The 13,172-nt window shown below is 34.3% G+C and overlaps 1 protein-coding gene across 3 annotated transcripts in view; it reads left to right on the plus strand.

Moving 5' to 3' along the window:
• SORBS2 (sorbin and SH3 domain containing 2) overlaps nt 1-13,172 on the plus strand; it is a 326,962-nt gene that overhangs the window by 237,074 nt on the left and 76,716 nt on the right. For 2 of the 3 annotated variants that reach the window (XM_011363988.2, XM_011363987.2), the window contains 3 exons: nt 4,111-4,137; nt 4,380-4,501; nt 12,201-12,336. In XM_011363988.2, coding sequence (XP_011362290.1) covers nt 12,243-12,336 — 94 coding nt within the window. In that variant the 5' untranslated portion in view covers nt 4,111-4,137; nt 4,380-4,501; nt 12,201-12,242. Of the gene's footprint in view, nt 1-4,110; nt 4,138-4,379; nt 4,502-5,494; nt 5,990-12,200; nt 12,337-13,172 lie in introns of those variants that run through there. The other variant, XM_011363991.2, reaches the window with a different exon arrangement.

The following is a 13,172-nucleotide window of genomic DNA, read 5'->3' on the forward strand; positions in this document are numbered from 1 at the left end:
ATGAATATCATTGACATTTCAACAAAGTAAAATTCTAGCCCAGGCTACTCAGATGTGGACCACTGAGGCACTGATTCAACAATGCCAAATTGTTGTTACTTATAAAAGTAACTACTAAAGAAATAATATTGGATTGAACTAGAGAATCCATTTTGGAGGGTCAACACTAGAATATCAGCAATTTCATATCACTCAATTTAGAAGAAAATATTTAATGCTTAAGAATCAAAACAATAGAAAATATTTACTACTTAGGCATATGAAACAATCTTTAGCACTAAAAGTATATAGTATCTGTGGGTCACTTAAAACCTTATATCACTGGGAATAAGATTTCTAGAGAATAAAGTCCCCTGAATTTTGGACTTGATGGTTACATTTAAAGTTGATCTCTTTTGTATTAATTAGACCCTTAAGGTAGAATCACTTTTGAAAAGAAGTTTTAATTACATTTTGAGGAAAGAGATTAGCCTCTTTTTATGCCCTTCACATTAGATGATAGCCTTCATAAGAACTTATCTGACACAGTGTCTTTTTGAGAATCAAAATGGAATTAATAAATATTCATTGCATTAGATATTGTTAAAATAGCCTTTAAATAAAAGACTACCTCCACAAAAGTTCCTATGATTCCCTCTCTCACCTCTCAGATTGGAAAGTCAGTATAAGCTGCTAGTCATCAACTATTTGTCCACAAATCAGTCTTTCTCCTTTCCTTTTATAAGACGTAGAATCCCACTGAATAATTCATAGCACATGCTGATGTTTAAAAACTAAGCTAGAACCAAAACAATGAGTATAGAGACACAATAAGCCTTTCTGAAGTACATTTTATTTTACTGAAACCACTTGGCAGTCTAAGATAACATTGGTAAGGATGGTATGCTGTGGTGACCAGACCACTGTGCCAGGAGGCAAGGTTCATCCTGCCAACACCACCTGTGTGTTTCTTCACCCCTTAGGAAAATTTGTTTGCCTGTAACTCAAGTTTCCTTTAAAAAAAAAAAAAAAAAGTATTGATTCGGCATTTCCTACCTCTCCGAGAATGTAATCATTTCTCAGACTCACAAGGATTTGTCAGAATGCAATGAGGATGAATGAAGAAAATAAATAAAAAGGCTTATCACAGTACTTAGAAACACAGTAGACACTCAGTTGACTTTAATTAGTATTAAATTAAATATTTAATTCTTGCAAAGCAACTGAGCCATCTAAAGAAAAAAAGCTGTAAGAATTAAATCATCATTATTTTCAAGAAAAGTACAGTTTATAATGTCTAATAAAGCACATCAGTTAAAAGGAATTTAAATGTTGGAATCATAAAGTTGAAAGGACCTCTGAGGGTATCCGGTCCAGTCCAGGCACTGAGCCCAAATGCCTGGACAACTTTTCTGACAGGTGTCCACCTTCTGCCTGCACACAGAGAGTACTCATTGTCCCAATGAAGAGCAGTTATAGTTCTTAATTCTCAAAGACCCTATTTATATTCACATGCAAAACAACCAGGGAGTAATAAAATCTGTCCCATTTACTCATTCTTAAATTTTCAGAAAAGCAATGACCATCTCCTAAAGAACACTAGATATTTAGGGCTCCGATCTCTAAAATTCTAGCTCAGCTTTTTCACAAGTCAGTGATCACGAATAATGTTCAAGATATTAGACAAAACCATTTTCCTCATGCATCTACCAAGTCAGTCATTTACCTGCCCAATATGTTTTAAACCTATATTCTCTTTACTTGACATGGATCCAGGATACTTTCATGTTTTCTGTCACCTGCTCCAAACCACACCTGTCCTCCCTTTCCTAAGCTTGCCTGACAGGGATGAAATTTAAAAAGAGCTATGCTGAGCAGTGCCTCTGAAGAACTACAATAAAATAGCCAATCAGGAATAAGTGTTTTAAATACCTATAATAGGATTCATTTTAAAGAAACTGAAATGTCATACACTTGAGTATCCTTAAGAGAGCATTCACTTAGGTGTGAGCTTTAATCATTAATATACTAAGCTTTATTAAAATATGGGTTCATCCTGAAGTTTTAATTTTTGGTCATTTCCATTCCTTTCTTCTTTCTCATAATTCTACACACTCACGTCTACTTTGTTAAGGGCTTTTCAGTAGAGCTCACCATGATTAATATCTCATATTTCCTGTGGTATAGATGTAATTTAATTTAGAAACCCCTGGGCCCAGTTTGAGGGAAGGGAGAGGGAACCCCTAGTTGAGCCTAGAATGACTATCCTCTGATTCTTACACTTAATCTTTATCCCACTCAAGTTTCCATAATCTCCAATGTGATTATCAGTTAGAAAAAGCAGAGCTGGCCCTCTACAAATTATCAGTTAGAGGAAGTTTATTTCAGTGTCCTTCAAATCTCAATATTCCCTCTTCTTCTTCACCGTATCTATACTCTTATACCTTCAAACATCTGGTTCCTACCATCTCCATCTCCAGCACATACACACACACCCTTCTTTATGAGCTCCATTTTATCAGACCAAGAGTAAAATGAAATCCCTATGCTCCAGAAAATAATTGTAATATAAATAATAATTATTACTATTAATCCGCTTCTCTTTTCATTACCATTTCTCTAAGTCTCAAAACTTGCCCCTTGTCTACAAACAGTATGCGGCCACCAAATGGCCATGTTAAATCTCTCTTCTAGAGTACGCCAAAGCAGAATTCTAATGATTGCTCTGTATGCTTCACTATGTTTGTTTTCCTCATAGAGTCCTCATCATCATTTAAGTGATTGAGAATTCCTATCATTTCTGCTTCCATCAAATCCTAGAAGTAGAGTCTACTAAACATTTCACATGTAACTCTTCAAAGTTATTTTTACTTTATGGTACCCAATCTGTTACTTTGATTTTTGAATTCATTGGACTTAAAATCCATACTAAATTATAAATTACCATAAAAAAAAATGAAGTTTTGTTAGTCTTCTCTAACTCTCTTGAGCTGGAGTCATTCTAATGTGCTCTATGCTGATTCACATTTAGTTTTCTTCCTTTGATCTGAAAGGAATTTATATCAAATATTTTATCTAAACTCCAACTCTTGCATTTCTCAACTCGTTTTTATCATTCCGAATTTATGTGTTTAGATTTTAAAATAACTATTCCTTAAGCATTAGAATGAGCATGGAGAGTCCTTTTTACATGTAACATTCATGTTCTATTAAGCGTTGAAATAAGAGCAATGTAATAATGGTCTTAGGGAACATGTGAACCAGGACCAGGACAGAGGGTAGGCTGAATGAGCCCTAAGGTCTTTCCAAAGATACAGCTTTATGGTTCAGTGAGAAATTAACCATGCGGAGTAATAGAATCAAGCAATACAAATTGATTACCTCAAATGTTCATAAGTTATAGAAGATTCTTGAATGTATAAGTCCAATAAAACAGATAGTGACTATGTCATTGAGCCACTTTCCAGTGGCATTATCAAAAGCAATTTCTTGGTACTAAAATTTGTTTTTCACAGCTTACTGCAAGACTATGGAATATATTGCATAACAGCTCTTAAATTAAAATGACTTTTTAAAATGGCAACATGAAGAAAATTCAAAGTCTATAGAACAATTTGAAATATCACATGAGATGAGAGACACATTTACACTTTCTTAAAACTAAAAAAAAGTGCAAACCACAAAAAATTGGTCACTATCTAACACAAGAATTGAATATGGTCAGTAACATTAAGGCATTGCAAGCTAAGGATCTGGTGGTTTGATTTAATGCTAGGAAAAGCATTCATTGTTTACAAACCCAGATCCCTTTTGATGCTTTATTTTGATATTTAAAAATTCATACATTTGGCATTGGCAATAAGATAAAATTACATGGCTGCAATATTTTTGAGGGGAGAAATCAGTGTTTGGTATATGTGTTAATTATATATTATAGTTATATAACAAATAATATTCTAATTGAAGTAAAAATAAATGTACGAAGTTCCCTTTGGTATATTTGGTGTACCCAGAGTTTTAGACTGAGATAATGTTACTAAAAAATGCATGTGGTTCTTTGGCAAATGACCTTTACTGGACTGTTCATTTCCTTTACGCTTGTATTAATTTCAACATTTCTTTTTCTTTTAGGACGTGATTCTCAGTCACCAGACTCAGGTACAAAAAAACTATTCTGAATAACCATTACATTTTTTGTGAGGGTTTTTTTTTTTTTAACATATTTATAGCCACATTGTTAGCCTCAAAGTAAACTTAAATCGTATATACAGTTATGCATGTTAAATTAAATTTCTAAAATGAAAACTTAAATTTTGGAAATAAAAATAAATTTTATTTTAAAAAATGTTAAAAGTGAATGTAGATATTTTTGTATCCAATTTGTGTTCCCTTAATAAAAGCTTGGAGATCTTACAATGATCGAAATCAAGAGACACTGAACGGAGATGCTACATATTCCTCTCTTGCAGCAAAAGGTTTTAGAAGCGTTCGACCAAACCTACAAGAAAAAAAATCAACTCAGGTAATCCTGCACACGCTTGTCCCCTGCATTATTTTAAAGCTAGGTTATTAGACCACTGCTTTAGAGACTTTTTTCCAGTAACGTGCATATTTTGACACATTTTATCATTAATATGTTTTTGCTTTTGTATTTGTATTGCTTGCCAGACTTATATTTACAGCATGGAAGACAAGTCTTAAGTTTAAAACAGATTTTTTTTTTCTTATTCAGCTGATAAAAGCAGGTCAGTTTCTAACATAATATTTCTGCCTCTTAAAAAGCTGTCAGCTGATGATTTAGAATTCAAAGTTATAAGATCAGCAATACATTATATACTTAATAAATATAATAGGCAGTTACATAGGCAGTTATGTAACTGTCTATTATATTAACTAAAGTAACTCACTGTTGGAGATATTAGCAAAATTGTGTCGCAAGCATGAGAAGTGTTATTGAAACAAATACACTATATATATATAATATATGTTATATATATGATTTACACTATATATATTATATATATAATATACATATACCTCAAGGTCTAAAAATATGCAAGAGAACATATGTTCACTTTTAACATAATTTCCCAGAATGTAGGTGGAGACAAACTTTATAATGTATTCTCTATAAAAATGATTTTCTCCTAGAGGGCAGCTATTGATAATAAAATAAAGCACTTTCTAAATGGAGTAAAAATGATCATGCAATCTAGCCAATAAAACGTACAGCATAATAAGAAGGTGTGACATAGCTTTACTTTCTTTAAGAGTAGAGTTAACACTGGTTTCTTTAATGACTAATTTTGACTTTCTCTCTGTTTTTCTTTCAACATTCTTTCTCCGGATGCTTTTGGCAATCCAGATACCCCTTCTACCACCCAGAAAAAAGAGCTTTTGTAGCTCCCTGATTACCAGTCACACAAAGGGCGGCATTTTAGACAAATTAGTAACTAACACACAAATTCCCTCCTGTACTGAGTACTTTACCAATAAAAAACCTCTTCAGGGAACTATGTATTCTAATGAAGACGACTCCAGCCAGACAATTGTATATTCTGAAGAATCTAACACAACTGTGTCATACACACAAAAAATTACTAATCTATTACCAGCAGCTCCCAGCACAAGTCCCCCAGCAGATGCTGACCTGACTAGCCCTTTTCTACAAGAGGACTATGTGCAAGATTCTCAAACTCAGAGAATTTCTACACTGAAACTAATCCATAACCAGGATGTGGGAAGTAGCATTCCCTTTAATACTCCACAGTTTCCCAAATCCGTTGATGTACCATCATTTCCCAAAAAGACTTGCTCACCACCCACTAACCCAGCGCCTGAGATACACACAGCATCTCTTTCCATTCAGATAGCTCCCCCATCAGGACACAATCCCGAAAGCCACAAACAGCTACCTGAGCTTTCTCCAGAGACTACAAAGATACCTCTTCAGCAAGAGAGACAAAAATCTGCAGTTGCTGCGGCCTCTCAGTCTTCAGACTGCCGGGTGGTACATTACACTTTCCAATCTCTTCTCACAGGCCTCCTGCAGAGACCTTAACTCCATTGCTTTGAGCTTCTTGTATAACCTAATTAATCGTTAGTGTCCAATCAGGAAAGGAAAGGAGAAAGAAACCATCATCCTATTTAAAACCCTACTGAATTCATCAATAAGTTTCTCGATTTATTTTAGTTTAAATATATCACACAGAGATCTTTTATCCAGAAATCATGTTTTTAAAGTTTCTTCCTTCTAGGTATTTATTAAAAAACATCGATGGTCAGGTATCACTTAAGACCATGCAAACCACTTCAGTGTTCAAAGTACTTTTAAGTTTTAAAGAAATATTTTTCATGCCAGACCTTTTAGTACCTGAATTTACTTTATTTACCTATATAAAATCTCTTAAATATTTACTCTCCTGATTCAGACACCACATTTCATCAATGTGCCCAAATCTGTGTGACCATATTAGATCACTTGTCACCCAGGTCTTGGGTACAGACATAAAGCTGTTAATACCGCTAGAAAAAGGGTTTTTATTATGAGGCTATAGGACAATCTTGTATCAGGAAATTCAGTTGATATAGCCAGGCATTAGAGGAAGTGGAGAATGACCGGTTAGTTTTCTAGCTCCTTCATGCCTTATGCTCAACAGCTGAGGACTGTCAAAAAGAATTTATACTCACAAAAAGTTGGTGACTCTTGACATATTCAAACAACTTAAACTTACATGGTCTTGGAAAGACAGAGACACAAAACAACTATGATATTTTTCTGCTGTTATCTATTTGTCCTCCATTCAGTAGAGAAAACAAAAAACAAACAAATAAAAAACCCCATTCTTGTTTTAAATTAGTTTTTCTTTCTTCAAGGTAGTCCAGATTAAGAAAATGCCTCTTTGTTCCCTTTTTCACACTTTCCTCCTACTCATCTCACATTCTCCTCAGGGAAACACATTTTGTGACTCTCTTCCTGTGTATAAGAGGCTGTTTCTTTAATGTGGTCATCAGAGCCATGTAAAAGGAGCTCCAGCTAGTCTGAGAGGTAATTTACATCTTTAATCCAGAATATTTCAAAGCTTTTGTGTGGGTGACCAATAGACTGTTGAACTTTAGAGTTTTATCTAGAGAAATTTAAGTGTGATATGACTCACCTGGAGGCATTTCACCTGCTACACACACACACACATACACACACATTAAAAGACTCAAAAACGTGAGCATATCAGGAGGTAGTGAGAGAAATTTAAAAATTAAAATAGTTCTGTTTCCCGTCAACAAATTAATCAATAAAGACTATTCCTAGACCCAGTGCTATACAAACAAACTGATCATATGACCCATAACGATGATGGTTTTTGAGAGAATGTGCTTTAGTTTTTGACGTTTCAATCCCAAAGGATATGGATAAACCAATCCCATGAGGATTATAGTCACTAGATTATTCCTTTTAATTATAAAGAGAAAAAAACTCCTTTGAGCAGATAACTCAAGTCCTTTTGCATGATTTACATTATTTAACAGAATTTTCACTGATCAAAAGCAAAACTAAAGAGATTTCGTGTTATATGGAAACCTCTTTAGTAAAACTGCATTATTATGAGAAATTCCATTGACAATATAACACCCAAGACAGCTTTATACTGACTTCCATACAGACTTGTAACAAAATTCTAACACATTATAGTTTCACATTATTATAATTTTACTTCCAATAAAATTTGCAATTATTATTAAAACTTTACTAATAAAAAGATACGTTTTTAATAAATATTTTAAGTTTGGGGTAAATAAGATTTCTGTCAGTTAATTCTAGAGATTTAAAAACCCCATACAGTAAAAAAGTACCACATTTATAATGAGTATGTTTAAATAACAAAAAAGCTTATTACATAAAAATAGGAAATCTGACTTTTTATCCAGGGTTAGAGTTTCTTAACCTGTTAGATTAAGGATGTGCTTTCGAGTATCTACAGCCCCTAAAGTTTATGAAGAATCTTATGTATACCTATGTGAATCTGTCATGCAATTTTTCCTTAAGAGAACGATCAACAATTTTCATCAGATTTTTAAGGTACCTGTGACTGAGATAGATCTTTTTATATGGTGGATTTTTAAAGAATTCAATTTCAAGTCTGAGAAAAAAAATAATTATGACTTTTTATGAGATCAACAGGCTGCTCGACATCAACTGTTATGAATATGATGCTGGCTAAGAACACTGGCACTTAAATCTTAAATCTTTTAACATTTAAATCTTTACTAGGCAAGATTTCTAAGTTTATATATACAGTTCTCTTTAATTCAGTCTCCATCCTTGTATTAATATCCTATAGTATGTTTGGCTATCTGTCAAACTGGCACCACAACAAACATTCAAAGAAAACTATTCTGGAGGTACAGGGAAATAAGAGAAAAATTTTCTCCAGTGTTATTCACTTACATTGAGGTTAGAACTGGTAGCTACAAAAATTTTAATGGGCTATCCACTCTCTTCCTTTTATAGACAACCCCTCCACCATGGTTAACCTCTTGGGTTATATAGCCTTTGTGATATTAAACTTTATTTTTCCTCCTTCAGTTTCTTTCTCCTTTACCTAAGAATTAAAACCAACAGTAGTTCTAACCAACTAGGGTACATTCTAACTATCATCAGCGGCTGATTTTCTTTGTCACTTCATTTTCACACATAGGTACTACCATTTGCACTGCTAGGATATTTTAAAGTTTAATTATTTTAGTATTTTAATGTGAAATTAAGGAAGAGATTCAGTGAGTACAAAAGAAACAAAATTGCCTTTCCACTTAGTTGTTTTTAGTCTGATCAGTCTTTACATCTGTAAGTCAGAAGAAAAAAAAACTAAGGCAAACTGATTAGTATTTTAGGGACATTTACCATGTGGGTACAATAGGTATACTATAAAGATTTTTCAAATGAAGGGAAAACTAATTTTGCTGACCAATAGACAACCTGATATCATTTCACTGTCACAAAAGTTAAAACTTCTGAAAAAAAATACCCCATCATGCCAACACTCTCAAGCACCCACCCCAAATTACAATGCAATGCTGTGTGAAAACTGATCCTGTCTCCAAAACAACTCTTATTAGATTCCTTTTCTTCATGTTTTCATGCGTTTTCTGTACTTGTGGCTGGCACTTAATCCTCTGAATATATTTCCTTAAAGTGCTTGCAAATTAAACTGATGCTTTGCCTTATCTGCTACATTACAAAAAGATCTTTTATTAATTGGGTAACTTATGTCTCCTCTTATTATTTTTGCGTTAAACTCAGCTTGGAAACCAGAATGTAACTGCCAATGTGCTGGAGGTAAACGCTTCACAGACACACACACGGACCACACCAGAAGCCTTCTGTGGTACCTTTTAACCTAAACACGTTTTCACCAGACTGAAGCTCCAGTCCAGCATCACTTACCCTGCCATTATCTGCTGACCTGGGGCCTTCACACCTGCACAGACCTCCGACCTTTTCACATTGTTTATTTAAACCCCTTCTTGCCCCTGACCACCTTGTCCACGGCAACACCACAGGCTCTCTCACCGCAGACTCCTCCCACTCCTAGAGCAGGGCCTACCCAGCCATCCCAGATAAGTTGCAGATAGGTGCCCCTGACACCACTGATAGATCTGAAACACCTTCTCCAACCTCGGGTCGGAGGTCTTCCGTGGCAGATAGTAGCGCCTTAGCCGTTCCTGCTGCCGTGCATGTAATTATTCTTCCTTCGACACCATCACTTTTGAAACAGATCTCCAAAGCCCAAAAGGACTGATTTCTTGTCTGCCATCCCATTTTGCTGCTGAGCATTTTTATTTGCATTGGCGTTGATGATTAGCAAACTGATTCTATAGAGTCTATCTGGGAAATTCATTACAGTCATCCTCATAAGCCTACCTTGGGCTGAAAAAGTCAGTTATATTCTTCTCATTCATTTTAGAGTCACTTACGTTTACAATGTATTGCCCTAGCTAATGAATTGTGCAGTGATTTGTCTTAATAAGGAGTTATCTCAGAAATTTAGATAATATTGTGATGATGAGATCACAGAAAAAGTACAATTTTTCAAAAATTTAACCCAATATTAAATCCTAGTCGATAACATTTTACCTCAGAGATTGTGCCCTGTGTAATTCAGATATCCTCATTTCTCACATACATGATTACCGACTGCATGATGCTAATAATTCTTCCTGCTCTCCCTTCACTAACACCTACATCTTTTGAACCCATCTGTCTTATAGGAATGAATGAGGTAAATAATCTTAATCTACACTGCAGAGATTAAGTTCGAATTATTTTTCTAAGCCATTCTAGTATCGAAATTCATGAACACATTTATTGTTTTATATATCAATAATTGATTTTCCATTTTGAGCAATATATATTTCCCACATATAGTATATCATTTAAATATGTCTATATGACATGCAATCTCTAATAAATGATTTATGAATGGCTAAATTATAAATTATAAAATGCTTCATAATTTTATGGCATAGATTTTCAATAGCATATAATGTATAGATAATGAGTTCAACTTGAAAGGCAAATAACTTTAGGCAAAAAGTGGGAGTTTTTTTCCTAAAATATTGATTTTACAATGAAGTCACAAATAAGCACTTTCATAGACAAAATAGGGCTCAGGGCAACTTTCCTAAGTTTAGTAACATAATAATATGGTGGTTTTTAATAAGGAATTCTTATTTATAATACATCATAACAACAGTATGAAAATTATATTTATGAAGATCAACCAAACTTGATTTGGACAAGGAGGCAAAAATATTCTCAAATAATTCATTACAGGTAAATCAAGATTCCGAGCCATTTGGGTAAGCCAATGCCTCACACTGATTTGAATGCCCAGTGCTCTTCCGAGAGAAGATCCTCAAGATATGGTTGTTTCTGAAATGAGAGTGATTTCTGTAACAGCTTAGAGAAGTACTTACTGAATAAGCACAATCTTCATAATGAAATGTTTATTGACTTTAGGACAGATGTGGTATGGCTATCAAGTAATGAAATTAGGTTTATTCTAGGTCATTTGAAAACACATCTGTTTTAAAGTGGAAAATCATAGAAATGTGCAATTAATTATGCATCTGTGTTTCAGGCCTGTATAATAGAAGTCTATTTTGTTTTAAAATAAGTAGAACACGTTCACAAATTCTGGTTCTTTATGTGCATATGTGTGTTTGTGTGTATTCAGCTGTAAGGCCACTTCGACTAAATGCTTTTACGAATGTTTTGTTACATTCGCATGCATTACGTAGTCTCCACAATGCTGGGTGCTGTGTTGTGGATAGATAGGCATGCATAATAGTGGCGAGCTCCACCTCTGCAAACTAAGCTGATTCAACTCAATTAGAATATGTATTTATTGGATATCTACTATGTTATTGGCACCAGGTTGCATGTTATAAAAATATATATAAAAGAAGCATATATATGACCATCTCCAACAAGAAGCCTGAAATACCACTGGGGATATAAAATACTCAGATACAAAGCAATCAAAACAATAAATTATTAAGAAACTAAACTGAAGCTCATAAAGTACTAAATAAGATTGAAGAAGGGAAAAGCCATTAGTAAATTTAACATGTCTTTTTGATGATTTAACAGATGTTTGATTCTTCTAGAATAGATTGCTTTATGATAATCAATCCAAATGATTGTGTCCCTTATATTAATCACCTTGCCCTGGAAACGTTTATTCAATAGATGATATTCCTGACTAAGTCTGAGAACCAACCCCTTTCCTCATGGCAAAGAACATTCATTTCAAATCTCACAAAGTAGTGAGATTCATTTTCAATTCCATTGTCAGAGTACTGTGACAGTGTTCTACTTCGCTCTTGACTGTAAGAGCAAACTTGCCCTCCACATTTATTTTATTCTGACTCCTACTGATACCTGTTGGCGGAGTGGCATGCCCACTAGTCAGCTGCTTCCATTCTTCCTGACCACCTCCTGTGCCCTCTGACATATGAGTGATTTTCAGAAATGAAGGAAGATAGGGAAGACACTGAAAATATGTAACCTATCCCTCTAGACATCAGTTTACAAAGTAAATAAAAACTTGACAGATGATTCCTGTCATTTGAATGAAACTCTTTTATTGTCATCTAAAAGAATTATGTCTACAGTGGACTTTATCATGTGCTTTAACGGGATATCTTTATACTTTTTTCAGAGCCAGATAACAGTGAATGGAAATTCTGGAGGTGTGAGTCCAATGAGTTACTATCAAAGGCCATTTTCTCCTTCAGCCTACTCCCTACCAGGCTCACTCAATTCAAGCATTATCATGCAGCATGGCCGGTCACTTGGTAAGTCATTCGATAGTCATGATTTTCATGACAATTTCAAATTTAAAGCATCAAAGTAATTTTTCAAAAATATTCAACACTATTTAATGATCCTCTCCTAGGGGAGAAATTAAGGACTGCATGGATTCAGCACTGGGGAAAACAGGCACCCAGCTATTCCAAGACAATGACTGCTTGTATATCTTATTCTGGAGAAGGCTATTAGATATTTGGGGTATTTGGGGTGGTGGTGTAGAAAGAAAGAGATGGGCAGTTAGGGAGAGGAGAATTCATGCTACCGGAGAACATTCACATAGGGCATTTCCACAGATGGCAAATACCATCCATGTCCTAGGCAGCCCTTGTTTTGCGGAAGAGCTTTCACCTATAGAAAATTCTTTTGGTATATATAAAGAAGAATTACGTAACAGTTAAAACTATCACTAAACCACTGCCTCACGAAGTAGTAAACTATTCAAACTGAGGCCAGAAGATCCTCAGTTAGGAATGTGAATTTCTTTAGATGATGACTCCAGAACTTCATGGATACATAGTTCTTAATCCTTTGGGAATTAAGAATTAGATGAAAGATATAGCTTTCCTCCAGAAACAAAATAAACATTTGAACATTTATAAAAAAACTTTAAGCATTTTATGTCATGGGGCTCATGAACTCTTTGAAACTTCCTGGAAAAGAAACTGTGCTATAATGATAGAAACATTTTTATGTGGCAAAATATACCAGGATGGTTTAGGAAATAATGTAATAAATATTTCTTAGTTTTTAAAAATGTAACAAAATAACCCAAAATATTAAAAAACAGACTAAATCAAACCATCATCTGAATTCAAACTGA

Source organism: Pteropus vampyrus, unplaced genomic scaffold (genome assembly GCF_000151845.1).
Source record: "Pteropus vampyrus isolate Shadow unplaced genomic scaffold, Pvam_2.0 Scaffold92, whole genome shotgun sequence".
Taxonomy (NCBI): Eukaryota; Metazoa; Chordata; class Mammalia; order Chiroptera; family Pteropodidae; genus Pteropus; species Pteropus vampyrus.